This window comes from Calidris pugnax, unplaced genomic scaffold, assembly GCF_001431845.1.
Source record: "Calidris pugnax isolate Ruff unplaced genomic scaffold, ASM143184v1 scaffold103, whole genome shotgun sequence".
Lineage (NCBI taxonomy): Eukaryota > Metazoa > Chordata > Aves > Charadriiformes > Scolopacidae > Calidris > Calidris pugnax.
The window spans coordinates 14,043,089-14,061,786 of NW_015090990.1; the positions used below are offsets into that span (position 1 = coordinate 14,043,089).

The 18,698-nt window shown below is 36.6% G+C and overlaps 1 protein-coding gene across 1 annotated transcript in view; it reads left to right on the forward strand.

Annotated features, from left to right (window-relative positions):
- PARD3B (par-3 family cell polarity regulator beta) overlaps window positions 1-18,698 on the forward strand; it is a 399,588-nt gene that overhangs the window by 150,574 nt on the left and 230,316 nt on the right. The window contains exons 5-6 of the mRNA XM_014954145.1: window positions 6,780-6,871; window positions 16,365-16,451. Of these exons, the coding sequence (XP_014809631.1) occupies window positions 6,780-6,871; window positions 16,365-16,451 (179 nt within the window). The remainder of the gene's footprint in view (window positions 1-6,779; window positions 6,872-16,364; window positions 16,452-18,698) is intronic.

Consider the following 18,698-nt stretch of genomic DNA (forward strand, 5'->3'; position numbering starts at 1 on the left):
TCCACCAGTAGAGTTCAGCTGTGATGATAACCCTCAGCAGAGAGTTGTTAGCAAACAATTTGGGGGAATAATTTCTTGCTCCAGATTGAATCCCAGGAGATTGTTTATTTATGCCCTTGGTTTAAAATATCTTTTTAAGGGCCAGGACCAGAGCTCACTACAGTATTCAAAAAATCCATTGGTAGCTGAGAGGGAAAATGTTGCTGTTGTAGTTCCTGAAACTTTCATGTAATTGCTAAAAGACGTACTGTAGTGGCTTTTCTTTGTGCTGTACTAATTAAACATGAATCCACATGCGAGTTATTAAAAATGTCTGAAGATGTAGAGCTGTTCTTATGTTGAAAAATATCTTTTGCCGGTCCAGTAGAATACATTTCAATTGACAGTATTAAAAGAAGCTGTATGATTCTTATTTTCGTATTTGTTGCCTGCCTAAAAATCATCTTTAGCAAGTAATTAATTACATTTGTAGATACTGCACAATTGCATCAATTATCCATTTCAAATGCATGTAATTCTGAATAGTTGAGAGGATGATGTAGTTTAATCAGTAAGTGAAATGGAAGTATTGTAAGCTGTTTAAAAATACTTAACACGTTTATGGAGGCAGAGTGATTTAAATCAAGCAGATCACTGGAAAAGTAAGAAATATGCAGTACCAAACGCTAATATTTTTTCCTTCAGTTAAGCAGCATTTTATTAGCTTGCTTTGCATTGGTTTCCATTCTTGATATATTGGTTGTAGTTACGCTGTGGGGATGCTAGATGGTTAGGAATTTTTTAATTCAGATAAATTAGTTGTGGTTATAAATACTCTTGTTTAAATATGACAGCTTGCATGTCTGTTGATCAACGTCGTCTCTTTTGGACAAGCTCTGTGATGTTTATGAGCACACTAAGCAACTTAATTTTCAATTATTTATTGGTTTTAAAAGGATGTTTGATATTTCATTATGCTTATGTAGACGGCAAAAAAGAAAGTTATATGTTAAAATAACAAAATTAATCTGGAAATTTTTGAGGCATTATTATGTATGCTTTTGCAATACTAAACCATTCTGAAATATATTTCAAGGTCAGGAGGTGGTTTGGGGTGTTACCTAAAGCTGTGTGGACAGGAGGATAGTCTGGTATTAGCATTGTAATGAAAGGTTAGCTAAGCAGGTGAAACACAGATACTGACACCATCTTTGTTTTCATCATGGGAAGTTGGTATTTTACAACGTGTAATGTTTAACCTATTTGGAGCCTCTGATATTTAATGCTTTTTTCCCAGTTATTTTTTTGTCCGCAAAGGTATTTTAAGAACAGGTTTCTTCTAACTTATAGTTTGTTACATATTTCACTTGTCAAGAGTGTTCCCTGGCCTTGAGATAGCCTGACTCTGTGCTTTGTAAGGAAGAAAGATAAAATAACTATTTTCTTAGTGTAGGGCTTTAGGGCCATAGCTTTGATTAGGCCCATTGTGGATTTAAAGCCAAATGGGGGGATCTAGATACCAATTTTGAGTTTAAAACATGTTTAAAACTTGTAGTTTGCTGCATTCTTGTTTTTACAGTCTGGGGGTGGCAGGAATATTGTAATGAAGGGCACTGGTTATTATTGTAAAATGAAGTTTCTCAGCTGTTTCTGAAACACAAAAACACACACAGCTTATGTTTTGTCCCAACTGACCAAAGTGAGCCGTGGAGAAGCCTTTCTGAGGCACAATCATGTACAACTGGCCAGAACTTGGAAAACAGCTCTGTATCTAACTGTTGGACGTTATGTCAAGATACTTATAACTTTGCTCAAATAGGGTTATCATATTTTAACCTGTGCTTGGTTATATTATTACTGAATGAAAAAGAGCCTTTATGAGTGTTCCTTGAGCTACATGGTCTTGGGGATCGTCTTCTATATGCAATGTCAGCTGTTGCATTTGTTGCTGCAACTAAAGGTAAACACCTTTACTTTGTAACACAGACTAATTGGTTTGGGAATATTTATGAAAGTGCTGATTTTTAAAGCTAAAAATAGTGCTACGGCTTTTTAAACTCATTCTGGCTGTCAGAAATGCTCACGTGATTCTGAAAGTGTTGCTAAAAACGTTCGATTTTTAAATATGGTAATGAAAATTGTCTGTTGTGAGAGCAGTAGATGAGACATTTCCTGCATTTGTAAACTAAGCATCCCTTTCACCCCCAGGTTTCCTTGCATCTGACTGTTTGTTATGTTGGTAGGATCTGAACTCCCACTGAACCTTCTTGGAAGAGAGTTTACTGTTGGCCAAGTAGGGAGAGCGAGCTCTGCAGCCTGCCACCCTGCTCCGTGACCTCCTGCTTTAGGGTTGGGATGCCTTTCCTTTGTTTAAAAAAGCCGATGCCTTCAGGGAATACAGTACAGTAAACTGGAACTTCAGACATACGTTTTCACTTTTAACTTCATCATTAAAAGAAAGTTTCAGATAAAGATACTTTCCCTTGGGTATACCAGACTGTTTCAGTCCTAATTTGAGTAGATAACATGTGTATTTCGTATTAATAGATCTTATTTATTTCCTTCAAGTTTATTGTTGGTGTTTATTTATCAATTTAAACAACAGCTATACCATACACTCAGGATGTCTCGTGTTGGATATTGTTTAATAAGATTTTTTTTTCAAAGAGGATTTTTTTTCCTTTGTAGCTTTTCTAAAAGTGATATATTTGCAATTTTATACTACTTGCAAATTTACTTCTTGTCTTAAGAATAGTATTTTGAGGCTTTCAGGGAGAATTGAGGCAATTTAGGGCCCTTTTGTGGCCCTTGGTGTCCTGTGAATATTTTTAGAGCTGCCGTACTGGGCTAACTGGTATAGTCCGCTCTTGGGTGAATGCAAACCTTTTGCTGCAGAAGAACCTCCACAAAGATTTATTTTTAGCTAAAATGTAATGCAAAACTCCACTATAACCAGAGTGTAGTTAGAAACAGATCTGGTGGTGTTTTTTGAAAGATATGAAAATCCAGGTTTTCTGGGTTGTGAAGATAGTGACAAAACAGAGCAATGGGTCTGGTTTATAGCCTGACTGTCAGGGCAGCCCTCTGCTCTGTGAGCTGCTCAGGGTTGCACCCTTTGTTTGAAATAAAAACAGTTGTTTTGACCATTTTCAGTCAATTCTGTTGCTTCTTCTCTCATTTTCTAGCCGGAATCCAATAATTTCACATCTCCGTCCAGAAGTGAAGTGCTGCTATTGCTTTTTTTTTTTTTCCCCAGACATTTTGTGTTTTTTATTAAAGGAGCATTTTCAAAAAGTAAATAAAAGCAGAGAATTTATCATACTCCCTAACCTCAACAAGACCCGTGACTGATTCAATCGTATTTGTTGTTGGGGCTACTATATGTCCATGCTGATTGTAGAATTGAGAAGACTCTGCATGTTCACAGAGTATAGAATGTATATACTCTGTCACTCTTTCTACAGCTACACATACACACCTAATTTGAGAGCTGTCACATAATGAATATGAGACTCTCAAGCATTTGGGTTACTGTTGTTTGTGGAGGGCTATTATTTAATAGGATCCCTCTCTTCTGTTTCAGTTCTGATTTGAAGAACGTGCTTTTTGCAGCACTAAGAAAAATTACCTAATTCAAATTATCCCTACGTACATAAATTAAGAACTTCCAGTGTTCTTAGATGCATATACTTTCTTGGCTTTTGTTTTTACCACACTATTTTGCATTTTATTCCTGTTTCCTCAGTGAAAACTGCATTTTTGTCACTGTAAATCTATTACACTGTCAGCTGGATTTGAGTCACGTTTTGGCAGTCAGTGTCATTAATTCTGCTACTATTGAAAAACTGACAATCAGTCTTTAAAATATGAACAAGAGATTGAGAATTTTTGTGTGTATTGGATCCTTGTCTTCTAATAGTTACTTTACTTGTGCATTGTTGTTTTGCTACTACGACTTGAGCAGGAGATAGTCTGTTTAAATTTACTGTGTTTTTAATGAAATGCTGAAGTATGAAAGGAATTTGTCCATTTGTAGTGATTGTTACGTGACTGGAGCTTTAATGTCATTCTCAGAGAGCTCAATTATAATTTCAGTGTTATGGTTCATGTTTCCTTGATCAGTTACGACTTTAAATATATCTGGCTTTATGTTTACTGTCTTGAGCATGTGATAATCTGTGATATGTGCAAGCACTGTATGCCATCAATTCAAAACAGGCAGTGGTGTGCAGGATGGGGGCTGTGACACTGAATTTCCCTCTGCAGCATTTCTAAAGTCCCTCAGGACACTTCTGTCCAGCTCAGGAGAGGGTAGGTTTTCTTTAGGAGCTTTTACCCTTAATTTTTTTTTTTTTTTTTAAAAAAAAGGCAGCAAGCTGTAATTGTGGTTATGGTCTCCAAACTTCATCCTCTAATTCCACACAGAAGTTTTATCCCGTGGAACGATGAAAGTGTGGGACTGTCAGGCACCTCACAAGGCTGGACCATTATTTTCCGTTACAGGAATGACCATGCCTTGAAACTTCAGTGACATGTTTTAAAATCTGTTCTTGAAGACCTCTACTGGAGGTCTGTTACCCCTAATATCTATAATCACCTGTTATCCAGCTTCAAGACACTTTTTGCTGGTCTGGTCCTTCGCAGAAAAGAAAGCTGTTGGTTGCTATCTTCTTGTAAGAACCTCTTACTTGTCTTGGAGTGTAACTATACCCTTACTAATGTCATGCTGTGTCACTAAACAAATCTAATTCCCAGTATGAGATTAATCTTTTTGATCAAAAAATGGTTCCTTGTGGTCTTAAACCTGTGAATCAGTCAACAGAAATGTGAGATGAGAATGCGTTCTGAACATCAGTTTTTGTCATTACTGTGAAATCTGTTTCGCAAGGAAGTGGAGATGGAGGACAGGTATGGACGTAACCTCACTACAGTAACAAAAAGCCCAAAAACAGAGAAATAATGTAACATGTGCAGACTTGCATAGACTGTAAGCGGGGCTTTAAATAGCAAAACAGTTCTGAGACATGAGTAGCAAGTTCTGTGTCATGGACTGAGCAGCACTATGTTGCAGCTCGTGTCTGGAAGAAAAGAATGTCTAGTTAATTCACAACCCAAAATCTGCTTGTGGCGCGACTGTTTTCAGCCTTCCAAAAAGAAGAGCCTTTGTAACACTGTTGTTTTTAGTGGTTAGCTAAAGGAGGTTAGCTTTGTTGGGAGCATTATTGTTAAGAGCTTTGTCTGCTTCTGACATCTGGAACCTTGCTAGCAAGACGCTTTCTTTTTTTCAAGATGAAATCAACATATGAAGGCTGTGTGTCAGATTTCTTTTGCTAACACGCTGCTTGAGGTTGAGCTCCTGATTTTTGAGGTTAGTATGAAATATGCTTCATATAACACGAATTTCTCCCTGACGTGTGGTTCCACTGCGAAAAGTGATGGGAAGAGATGGCACATAGTCAATACACATTTTTTAAAATAGTTCTTCCATTAGTGACAGAAGTTTGTGTTCAGTGAGCTATATTGGTCTTGCAGTTGAAGCCAAGTCTGTTGGCTTGTGCTCTGATTAACACACAAACAGAATTCCTACCAATATTACAGGTTCAAAAGCAGTGTGTGAACCAAAAGGGGATCCAGCTTGATTTATATTCCAAAGATTTTCTTGCAGGGCTGGTCATGATTCTTTTTTAAAATGCAAAGCAACCCCTGAAAATAAGTTCTACAAATCTTTGAGGGACTGAAAACACCAAACCTTTAAAGCTATCTTTCTGAGTAGAGCCATCTTTTGCGAGAAATTGGAGTTTTTAATACATAGTGTTCAGCTTTTATTGAAAATTAAATTACCTATCTAGTTGGCTTTGTTCTTTGGAATTAATTTATAACATTGCTACCTTTTGCCTTGAGACAACTCAATATGGCAAGTGTATACAGTGGAAAACTGTACCACTGCAACAACATAAAAATAATTATTAACTTTAGGGTTTATCTAGTTAAGATCAAGCTCTGAATTGAATTCTCTTAGTGTGTTGACAGCTAAAGATTTATGTCTTCCAGCTATATTCCTGTTGCAGAGTTGGCAGAAGTGACCTCTCCAAAGAAGGTCTTTGTTATGAATTTTGCTCTGTTTACATTATTGCCATAAGGGTCACGATGAAGTACAGTACATTAAAGCTAATATATCACCTGCTGACAGTGGACTTATCACATTGGTACCTCTTTCCCTCTCCCAGTACGGAAAAAACGCGAACATTAAGATTCTAATGATCAGAAAAGGAAAGTTAAATAATAGTTTTCAAGAGCTCTAGCATTAATGTCGGGTCCCTGTGTGCACTGTGTTTTTGTGTGTCGTTAAGTGGTTACGTGATTTTTTTTTTCTGTGGAGTTACTGTGAAAATGTCTTTACCAGATAAATGCTACTAAGGGATAGAAAGACAGAAAAAATGCCATTTAGTTTATCCAAGGTCTGAGGAATCCATCGTGAGAAAGGAGGTGGCTCAGGAGGGGAAAGACTGTGATTTGGGTTTGATAGGCAGACAAGGAAACACCACAAGCTTCTCCAAGTGGAAGTGCGGTGGGACTCTGGTGTAAGGAGCAGGACTTGTGATACTCTCCTGTCTCTCAGAATGCTGTGTTATGTACACTGCATATGGAATGGGTCTTTCAGTCCTCACTGTCAGTGATATGATGTTATTTTTTATTTGCTTTCTCTTCCAAATATTCACTCAAAAATATAAATACAGCCGTTGTTCTATATGCATCTATATGCACATAAATTCAAAGTGTGCTTTGAAATCTCTCAACAGGGTGCTTCCCAGGTATCCTTTCAGGATGGGGAGATGAACCTTACTGGACCCACAGAACTTTTGTTGGCTCAGAGGACCCGGCTCCCTGTCAGGTAGGAACATCTTCTGTTAGGTGCTGACTCAAGTGTGGTTTATTAATGTGCAAGACAAGATCAACTTTTCATTCCAGCTGCACCTGTGAACCTGCATTGTGCTTATCGTCATCATGATCTCTTCCTTCTTGTCCCTTTCACATCCTAAATTGCACTCGATTCACATACTGAAGTACATATTTGTGCATGACAATCTGTTACCCTTGCTGATCAATGTCGTTAATTTTATTGTGGTGCTTGTAGTATAAGGCTAAGGAAGAAATATGCTACCATTGTATACGAGTTGGTGTTTTTGCTTTCTACTCAGTCCTGCAGGTATTTAATGTCTTAAGGTAGAGGATGTTCTTAGGTTGTATATTATATATCAATAAATAATGTGGGGTTTATTGTTCCTGAAATCACAGGGAAAATTCTAACTGGCTGAAATGAAATGAAAAAAATAAATTTGCAGGTTACATTTGTTACACCAAAACAGACAAGTGAGGCTGCGATACAGTGTCACAAAGTGGGTCAGTCAGATCCTCAGTGGTGGCAATAGAGGATGTGACATGGGAAGTGTTTCCATGTTGCTATTCTCCTGTCCCATCATAAGCTTAAATTTCAGTTTTGGCTGGTTATTCAGGTTGTGATGAAGTCACCTTGTTGTGTAGGCAAAGGAATTCCTTCTTGGTCCAGTATATTGTGTTTGTTGCAGAACTGTAGTGATAACATATCATGTTGTTTAATGAAATTAAGAAATGTTATGTGGCAAACTTTTGTGTGACAGGTAAAATGTCAAAAATTAATTTGTTTCGATTTTGATAGCAAATAATCATTTGCTATAATTTTGCAGCTTATAGTTGTTTGTCAAAACAGTATGAAATAAAAACCATAAAATAAACAGTATTAATAAACATGCCTTATTCGTAGATCATTTATCCTCATAAACACCTGACAAAAAACAAGTGCTAATATTTCCATTTTACTTACATGGGGTCTGGGAAAGAGGCATGAAGTTTTATACCCAAAGCCTGTGGGGAAGTTCGCAAGAGGGACTCTAACCTTGGTGGTGATCTAGGCCGTGCCAGGATTTTTGTAGAAGGCTCACCTTTCCTTTTAGAGCATGACAAAAATTAGTCTTTTCCATGCAAGAGAGTTAATTTCTTAGTTTTTCTTATTCTTTGAGTCATCAATTTCTGAGAGATTTTTTTTGTCTTGGTAAGGTTATGCGTTTCAACTCCTCTGTTTGCATTTTTCCTCCCTCTTGGAGGCCTCCTTGTCACCTACTTTGTATGCCATTTTGTAGTTTTTTCTCTTGCCTGCTGGTACTGATACATATTTTTAGAATGGTCTCATCATGAAAAGGAACTGGAGTGCTCTTCCAGCCTTCTCTGCACCTGTCAGGCCTCTAAGTTACACACTAGCTGATTAGTGTTCATCATGCAGGTATAGAACTTAGTTTAGTTGCTTATTTTCTCTTTATGGAATGTTGCTAAAGACTTCTACAGCTTGTTTCACCTGAAGTAATTATTATGCATCACCAAATATATGCACTCATTTGTCTCTTGATCCGTTAATTTGTAATGGGGATTAATCAAGCTCTGTGCATGCTATGCTCATATTTACTGTTGTCCTTATGCTTTTACTGGAGTGTTTTAGATCATCTAAGTCCTCTTAGGAATTTTCTGAGAGCATATTATTGTTTATCAAGTTAAACAAGTCATTGCTTGCATTTGGGATTCTTCAGAAGAAGGTTGTGATATTCATTTGCTTTTAATCTTCATAATCTGATTTCAGTGGTCATTGGAAATGCTGGCAATGAGAAAGACCTCTGTGATACTTTTCAGAGATACTCAGTTTTCTGCAATGGCCAGGTCTTCTCTGGTATCTTGCAAAACAGTTGATAATAAGCCTAGATTTCTGTAGGTCTCTCAAGACTTTTTTGTTGAATCCTCCAAACTGCCTTGGCAGAGGAGTATGGAAGGAAAAGTGAGGCCCACTCAGTTAATGCCTGAGCATCAGTGTGTTGAACAGACAGGAAACAGGGAAAACTGGCCAGAACAAAGTATTCCCAAGAACCTTTCTGCATTGGTTATAATTTTTGTGGAGATAAAAAGATTTGTCTTAATCTGGATTGAGACTGATGCAGTAAGGAGAGACATTGGCCCAAAAAAACCCCAAACCCAACAGCAAAATAAAAAGAAAGGAGCAGTGTTTCTTCAAATATATAGTCCAAGTAATATACCTTGCTTGTGCTTCCTGTGTCCTGAGAAGTTTAAAAACACTTTTTTTCCCTGCAAGTGTTGAGATGGGCAGTATGAGGATTTTTTGTGAAAAATTATGAATTATATTCTAGTATTTGTAATATGTTCCAATATCTTCTAACAGTGAACCTGGAAGAATTCAAAATACATTATTTTGTAAAGCAAAATTTCTTGGTATTTCCATGAAAATATGTTAGTCAAAGAATGTAAATTTTAAGGCAACGATTTTGATTTGTGTATGGCTTTTTCCTTAAAGTGGAAAAGGTTTTTTTTTTAAGACTGTTTTTACAGAAGTTTTTTCATTAGGAGCAATAGGTTTATAAAGGAAAATAATAGTCACCACAGACCATTTATCTATCTTACTGTATCTTAATTTGATTGAATACAAGTAAAAAAGGTTTTATTAATTAAAAAAGTATTAAATAATAAAACTATTTCCACATGTAGTAAAACCAGCATCTTAATATCTAATTTGACTCTTTACACTGTTCTTTCTGCAAGAAAGTATAATTTATAATTCTCATTTGTGCAGGTGTCTTTCTTGTTATATTTCAGAGATGTTAGGGCCCCATGAGGGGCCACCGAGTCATGATATCTTAAGCCTTTGTTTAAATAAGCCATGTTAAATGATGTTAATGAAGTTATATTTCAGCCTAATTGTGAGCTACTCATGATATGAAGAAAAAAGAAAGCCACTGTTGTCCCTGCTGCTTTCACTAGAAAACATTCATTCCTGTCACCAGGTTTGGTAATCATTATGACCTATAGCACTTAACCAAAATAGCACCTAGTCACCTAAGGAAATTATCTGAGCCTTGTCATCAGAGCACCAACCTGTCTGAGGTCAGTGTCCCTTCTCTAACTTCAACCAATGATGGGTATTTCAGAGGGAAGCAGAAATAAAGAAGACCATGATTAATATTTTGTGCTCGTGAAGCCTAGTCACTTGAAGTTAAAGGCTTCGGGCTTGGCTTGTTTTATATTCCTTACTCAAGTAGGAAAACTGTTCCATTTGAAGTAAATCAGTTCACTGATTTAAGCAGGTGAAATGAGTTGCATGTTGGGTAAATGAAACGAGTGGCAGCATGAAGGATTTTTAGCTCCTCTATTCAGAAGCTAATAGGAAGGAAGTTTCTTTGCCTGGATTCTCTTAAAACTCTTCACTGTAAAAGCACTGGGAAAATCTTCAGGACTGTATCCATCATGAGTCTGAAAATTTGACTTTTTGAGAGTTGAACTTTCATGGAAAAGAGATTCGAAACTTTGGCACATTTTTTAATGGAACAAATAAAGACAGGAGTAATGACAATCCTCTTGTAGATGGTGGATTTTTTATTTTGGGTTTGCTAGTAAAGATGAAGTTCAGAATAAGGGAAGCCAAGCTAATGCCATCAGTGTATAAAATTTGGTATTTTTCCTTGCTTCCTTTCATGTTCTGGACTAGGGCTGAAAGATTTTCAAAGTAACAACAGTGTCTTGATACTCTACAGAAGTCAGGTAGAAATTTGTCACAACCTTTAACGTTGAATCCCTTAGCACACTATACATAGCAATACTGGTTTTGAAAACCTTACTTTTCTTACTGAAAATGTCTGTGTTAAGGAACAGTAAACACAAATCTGCTTGGAAGTGGATATTTAGCTTAATAGCAGTGGATTAGTTGGAACTCAAAGGGTAATTTATGCATAGATAATTCATTACGTGTTCTCATTATGTTCTGTTTTGCTGTCTTCCCACTTCTTTCTAGCAGAGGTCAGGGTCAGCTCCTTGGTTTAAGCACTATAGATATATAATTAAAGCGTAACTGCAGCGTTTTTTCCTTCTCTGTGTTTTACTTTTTTTTTTTAACCTTCTGTGTCTTTCATTAGTCTAACAACACAGAAGTGGAACGACTTGATTTAAAGAAAAAAAGACATAAAAATCTGCTGCCTGCAAGTTATGTGGTTTCTCTCTAAACCTTTAGACAGTTAATCTCATGACAACTAACTAATTTTAGTGGGGAAAAAATCTGGATTACAGTAGCATCTTTACTAGATTAATGCATTTTAGTTAGAGTTGATTACCTCTTCACACCTGAAACTGGAAGATTGTGACATTATTTCATAGTAAAAGTTTAAACTTTGCGGATAGTTTGTTTAGTTTTGTGAAATGTACCTGTGTCTTCTAAAGGAGAGTGAGGGGTTTCCTTAATTGTGCCTGGAAAACTCCTTCTTGACTCTGCATGTTCAGTTGATTTCTCCTCTCCTTGTAGGGTGCTCTCCATCCCTATTTAGATATTGCTCAGATTTTCATCATTTAACTGTATTCACACTGTTCAACCCCTTGAGCTCCATTTTCTTCTTCAACGTTTTCATGAGATTTTCATCAGAGCTTTGAGCATCTAGTTTAAAAGATGGAAGGAAAAATGTGGAAAAGCGGTAGGAGGTGGGTGAGAAATGGGCTATCTGACAGCTTCAGTTGAGCTGGCTACTCTGGAAGCCTGTCTGGAAAAATGGGTACAAATACTTTATCACCAGCAACAGTTCTGTTTTAATATGTGAAAGACGTACGTGGACAGAGTCATCATCTTCTTTATTTGGATAAATCTGTGCATGCTTCCTCTTTAGAATTCCCTTTAGTAACTTGATGTCACCTATAGAGTTGTGCTCTCTACCAAATGCCAGCACCACTTGTTCATGGATACTCTCCTCCCCTGGAATGGTAGCGTTGGCTGGTGGGGCTGGAGGTGCACGTGAAGAATAAGCAACTTCATCTGTGAGCTCTCTGCATCCGAGTGGCGTTTCCTTTGCCATTTACTTGGCTATGGTCAATGAAGCTGCCACAAAGCATGCTCAGGATATCAGCTGTGCTTTCCTGTTTGCAAGGGAAACATTGACATCCTGTGCTAAGAGATTTTTTTCAGATGCAGCATCTTACTAATCTGTACCTTTCTTAAAATCTTATGAGGAATTCAATGATGTATTCCAAGGTTTTTGCTTCTTTATGTTGTGCCTGGGTTGAAGACTTAGATGCCAGTGTTGAATAAGACTAAAATGGCAAAAAGGATATGCCATTGGAGTGATAAATACTTGATCTGTCTTTACTCAGGCAGTAGATTCTTGTGACATACACATGGTGACAAGTTTTGCCCGGTAACCCATGTAGAAAGCAGCTTTTTCCAAGGTACTGTCTTCAGTGTGTTGCAAAACAATTAATCTGCTTTTGGCTGCATCTACTGCGTTCTCCAAGAGAAATCCTACCAAGGTTCTCCTAGCATTTGTGATTTGGGAAGGTCAAAGCACCTCCCTGAGCCAAGTCCTGCTGCAAAACTCCAAAATGTTTATTTCTGGAGAGAGGTCTCTTTTAAGCGTCTGTGTGCTTGAGATTGATTCTGCAGTATTCTTGGACAGTTTGTAGAGAAGCTTTTGGATAACGGATCTTTTCCCGTGGCATAACTGACAAACTGCTAATTCTAGGTACAGTTTTCAGGAGATGGAGCTATCATATTCAACAGCAAGGGGACTGCCAATCTGAAGATCAGATTGATTCACCACTGAATGTGCAGCACTCCATTTAAATTTTGCTTTCCATGTTACAAACGGACAGTTGTGCACACTTACTACAGAAATGAGTACATCTTCTCTATCTCTGTCTTTGCTAAGCTGTACTCATCAACATTTTTAATAATATGCATGGCAAGCCTTCCTGACAAATGTGATAGACTGTAAAGAATCTGGCAAAAATCAATAAACATCAAGCAATGAAGGATTTAAATAGTAAATAACGACAGCTTCTTCAGGTTGAAAAATCAATAGTACAACGTTGAATGTGGTCTTGGATGCCACAATCAGGTCATGCTAGACAGGTGTTCTCTCTCTGTTCACTGAGACCTCTGAGGCACCTTTAGTGCAGCAAGAGGGAGAGAGATGCCAGAATGCATTTGAAGAAGGTTGTGTACTGTGTTTCTACGTGGGGTGAACCCTGCAGTTCAGATAAATTTCATAGAGAGAAATACTTTTTAAAAGTTCACTTATTTTGATTGCTGTAAGAACATATCTGTATGTATTCCATAGAAATTGGGTTACAAACTCAGCAAGGCCAGTGTTTTCTGAGGTAGGAGCTCTGTTGTAAATTCTAAGATGTATAGGGGAGATTTAAAGTAGGAGTAGACCACTACTAAATTACCAACTTTTGGAATTTATTTTTTACCTAGTTTGGGGATTTGTTTGTTTGTTTTTAAAATGTGTTGAATATTGCAGAAAATCCATAAATTATCTTCTCTGTTGTCAAAATCACAGTTATCGACAGTGAAAAGCCATTCTGCATTCTCCCACCCCTTTCGGTTTTTTAACCAAACTGAAGAGTCCCAGCATCTTCATGTCTCTTGTGCCTGTGGAGTTTAGTAATCAGTATTTTTAAAGCTCATCCTGTTTAGGATCTCATTCGCCCTTGCCCTGTTCCTGAATACTCTCCCCAGTATAGTGTAAATGGTAAGCCAGTGTGCAATAGTACGCTGCTGGAATCAGCTGTTCCTGTGGGCAGATTAAACCTGCTGGAACATGGATAGCATGAGTGAATGATGCCAGATTTTTCTTGAGCCTCTAAACTTTGAGGTTCCTAAAGCAATAAAAGGCAAATCCCAGATATCCTGCCTTTCAATTTTTTAACTGGTAGGTATAGTATAAAAATAATGGCCTCAAAGATCTATTGAAGTTCTTTTCAAGTCCAGTTTTCTTCTCAGGTGTAACTAAGAATCACATTTGTTTGACAATCACAGATTTTTGATTAAAAAATATGTTGCTGAAGTACCTTTTATGTAGAGAGAGAGTATGTAGAGTGTGCTTTTATTCTAGATATTTAGTGCTTTGGTACATCCATAATTTTTTAGATGTACAATGTACATGGAGGCTATTTGTTTTCACAAAGAAACCTATTTTTCTTAGTGTGTAGATTTCATGTTAGATTTAAAAATATACTTGTATGTTTTCTTTGGCTTTGAGCCTACTTATAACTGTAAGTGAATTGATTTAATATGACAGTTAACCTGTCTGTCGTGATAGCCTTCAAAAAAATTCCTGCTCTATTTTACAGTTACTTAGGAAGACAGCTCTTCCCTGGAGTACTTGAGGAACACGGGGTTATCTGGGGACAACTGTAACTTATTTAAATTTTCCCTCTACATATGAAAACCCATTCACTAATTTGAATTATTTTCTGTCTATAGGTTATGGCTACTTAATTTGCTCATACATTTTTAATCTCTAGAATTTCAAAAGACAATAAAAGTAGCCCTTTTTTTTTTTTTCTTCTGTTAGGAGAATTGGAGGAAGTAGAGGATGGAACTGAAAGAAGAGTTAATTTCCTATGCATACATTTTTGAGGATTTGGTAACCACCCTGATTAACTCTTCTGACCAGTTTCACAAGAAAAAATGTTTTCTAAAAAGATTACAGGAAGATATTGTCAGGATTGCTCTATTTGATTCATGAGGAGAAGGGAATACAGGAAACAAAAAAAATATGAGCAAATAGAAATACCTGTTGATCATGCCTGTGTTATAAATATAGTAACGTGAAAATCTATTATGTTGGGATCAGTGGTGGTTTGTTGTTCAGGGTCTGTCCATTTCTTTTTTATGGAATGTAAATTCATTCCAGTGTCAGCCTTTCTGGAAGAATAATTTACAAAAAAACCTTCCCCCAAATTCCCAACACACAAACTGCACCCACCTCCCCAATCTCCAAAACCAAAAGAAAATGATATAACTTATTTTCAGGTCTTATTCCATATTTAGCTGACCAAGCTAAGAATTACTGTATCTAGGGCAAGTTGTTTCTGCTTAATCATTATGCAACTGGATAAAAGTTTGTAACACACACAAAAAAATAATAATATTCCTGCATTATTAGGAAGCCATGTCAAAATTTGTCTAAGATCATTTGCAGTAATTGTCCTCCTTGAGAGAGAGCTTGGATAGGCCACGTGTTTTTATGTTGTATCTGATCTGGTGTAACTGTGTGTTGCCACTTCAAGGATGGTCACAGATTCCTCCCTTCCACGTGTGCACTTCTTGCATCAAATCAAATGATTATAAGCCCATGGGTCAGTGAGATCAGTGAACTCATCCCAGAGGAAGTTGGTGTACTAGGAAAAAAAATCATTTTGGGGCTTGCTCTTCTTTCTCATCTTGCAAACGTGCACCCTCTAGATCTGTTGTATGGTTTTGGAGAAAGGTCAGTAGTCTTTTTCTCAACAGCAGCCTGCACTTGAATCAGTTACACTGAGTCTTTAACTCATAGCAGTATTTAAAGTGGCCATTTGGTTCAGTTTTACATGTTTTGTAAACACTATAGGATTAGCATGCAAGCATAGGGCTTCTTAGAGCCTGCATTGAGTGTTCTAGTAGTATAAATGGAAATACCCAATAGAAGTCTACTTGCCACTAATCCTGAGTGTTGATGGTGTTCAGTACGATGTGAGGGGAGGGGGTGTTACAGAAGATGTAGACTAGCACAGAAAGTAGGCATATGATCTGCTAGAATGCAGACCTTACTCATTTCTCTCTCTTTTTTTTTTTTTTTTCTTCCTTCAACATTCTAGCTAATTCAAGTACCTTCCATTTCAAATTATGATCTCCCAAAATAGAGTTCAGGTGACTGTAAGGCTTGCAGTGTAAAATACTTAATAAGAAATGAAACGGCACATAGCCATGAAACAGTGAAAATCCGTCAGAGATAATACAGAGGTTTTTGGTAATGGTGTTTAAGGAGGGAAGCTTCCTGATAAAATGAGCTGAGTTGCACTTTTGATTATAGTTTTTGTTCTTTGTTTGTCAGTGAGGTTGCATGCAACTGAGGGGAGAAATAAAGATATTTAAATATAATTTGACTAATTTGCTTATTGACTTGATGTTCTTTATGTGTGATCTTCATGTTTATAATGTGTCCACATGGGGAAATTGACTGAAGCAGCTCGTGTGAAGCTTAAATGAAGAACACTTAGAATAACTTTTTTTTTTTTTTTTAATAATGAAGTCTCTCCTGACTTAAAAGCTTATTCTTTAATATTCTGGTTAATATTTGTTAGCCTTTTCATACTTCATTGTATTTTTATATATAAAAATATTTACGTATAACAATAGTGCTTCAAGTCTAATATTTTTTCTATCGTGTCTTCTATCTAATCAATCAGGAATTTGTTTTTAACGTAGAGAATCCTATGTAGACACGTATATAATGTGTTTTCCCTGTGCTTTTTTTTTTCTTTTTTAGTGAAATAACAAAAACAGTGGAGATTTCTGGGGAAGGTGGACCCTTGGGAATACACGTTGTGCCCTTTTTTTCATCTTTGAGTGGAAGGTAAGCTATTTTCTGCTTTGCTCGAGAAGTATATTAATGAAAGGATTTCAGCTGTGGCTCTCTTAAAATAATTACTAGTTAACCATAAGGAAAAGAAATGCTTAAGAGAAAATGGGCACTTGAGTCTATGACACTGTCTTCCATTACCAAAATATTGACTAGTCTAATTTACATGTAAGACAATACCAACCCCTTTGTTCTTGTATGTCCTTTTAATTGCCTCTGGTTTTATTCTCTGAATGGTAAACTAAACTCTTTGTAGAATTATTTAATACTAAATGTTGGAGGCGAGGGGGTTGGTTGGTTTTTGTGCTCTTGGGTTGGTTTTGTGGGTGTAAGGTTTGTTTCTTGGTCACGTGTGTAGTTTTTTGTTTGAGCTCGTTGTTGGGTTTTTTTTCCCCAATTGGATTTCTCGGCATAGGCCCTTCTTCAGTGACATAGCAGACAAGAAAATTAAAAAAATTTGCTTGCCTGGTCATGCCTTGTATTTTTCAAGCCACCTTTCAGGTTTCGTTGTATAGCATTTATAAAAATGTGCACTATACCATGAACCTCTCTTTGTCACAATACAATTACTTTAATTATAAATCATTTAACATAGTCTCTTGAGATCACAAAAGCCTATTATAGCAGCATGCTCATATTGATGTACTGTAGTTAAGACTGTGTCAGCATTTTCATTACAACTGTTTTCCAAGCTATGTAACTCAGATGTTAAAAAAAATAAAAAAATAAAAAAATTGTAGGCTGAAATTCAACATACAGAGGCTTACCCAGAGAGTTAATTTGACACTGGCAGCCCTGAATAAGAGATGAGAAATTGCCAGTGCCATAAATGACACTACTTTATAGTAAAATGGCTGCCTGTAACAAAAAGACAATTTTTGCAAAAGAATAAAAAAAAAAAGTACAATTCTTAAATGTTTCTTTATTTGTCAACTTTCATGTAGGACAGAGAGCATAGAAGTTTAAATTGAATTGTAAAAGTCTGTGGGAGTAAACATTTTCTCAGCAAGATCTGAGTTTGTAAGTCAACCCAAATTCATTCAGAATGTTTTATTTGCCAGAAGGAAAAATAGGTGTCCACCTGCTCCCTGCAAAAATGTCATCACTGTGTCAAGAAGAAAGTTTGTCTTTGATGGGAACTGTAGGAGGTCTGAATTGTGTCCTTGGCTTTGCAAGCCGCCTGGTTGTCTTGAGAAAGGCACTTGTATTTGTTACCCCATCATAAAATGCAGACAATAGTTCTTTGTTACAGGCATGCCATAAAGGTTGTTAGTGTGTACACTGTGTTTCAAGATCATTAGGTAAAAAATGTGATGAAATGGCAAGCCTTTAGAATCTATGACTATTGTGACTGTAATGCAGTTCTGTACTGAAGTACCTCTGTGTTGGGTGCAGCTTTTAAAGACCTCCATGAAGAAAAAGTAAAGTTCCTTGGTCTGCGTTGTGTGCATATTAATATGTCCATATTTGCAAATGCTTTTGAGGTTTCCTCAGAGAAGAAAGTTTTTTTTGACAGGCTACTTGTTTAGATTCTTGTCTTTTAATGACCCTTGGCAGAACCATACTGATATCTTTGTAAAAGCACTAGAGTGACTTAAATCACTTGTCCCTTTTATTCAATCAAACCTGAGTCTAGTGTATAAATTTTAACTCATCGTAACATGAGAAAGTACAGAAGAGCATCTCTTATTTCTGTTAATGACAAGATACAATTTATGGGGCACACTGGCCATGATTAACTTGGTCTGGTATTTCAATTGTAAAGTTATCTTGTAATAAGGTAGTTCTGGCTTTAGCCTGGTGCTTCTGCAGAGCAAATTTTTTCTTTAAGTAGTTAAAACATTTCGTTAATTTACAAAATCTTACTTTATACAGGAACTACAAAACTAATGGAAATAATTTTTCCCTTTTCTTTTGCACCTAGATATCATTAAAAAGGCAAATTAAAATTTAATAGTGCATTAAAATAATGCTAAAATTGAGGCTAAAATTGGGAAAAAGTAATGGAACAGTGAATTTAAGCTGCCACAGCATATGTAACTCATGCCGCTTATTCAGGTACTACAGCACAGACAACGAGTTTCAGACAAGTGGGCAATCCTACGGCATTACATGAGTGCAGCTTCTAGACACAACCAGATTAATGAAGGTCATAGAATGAACTTCATCTGTAATTTCTTTTATTTCTTTACTTTTCTTGGTTTGCATCTTAACATAATTATATTTATTTTTTGATTGCCA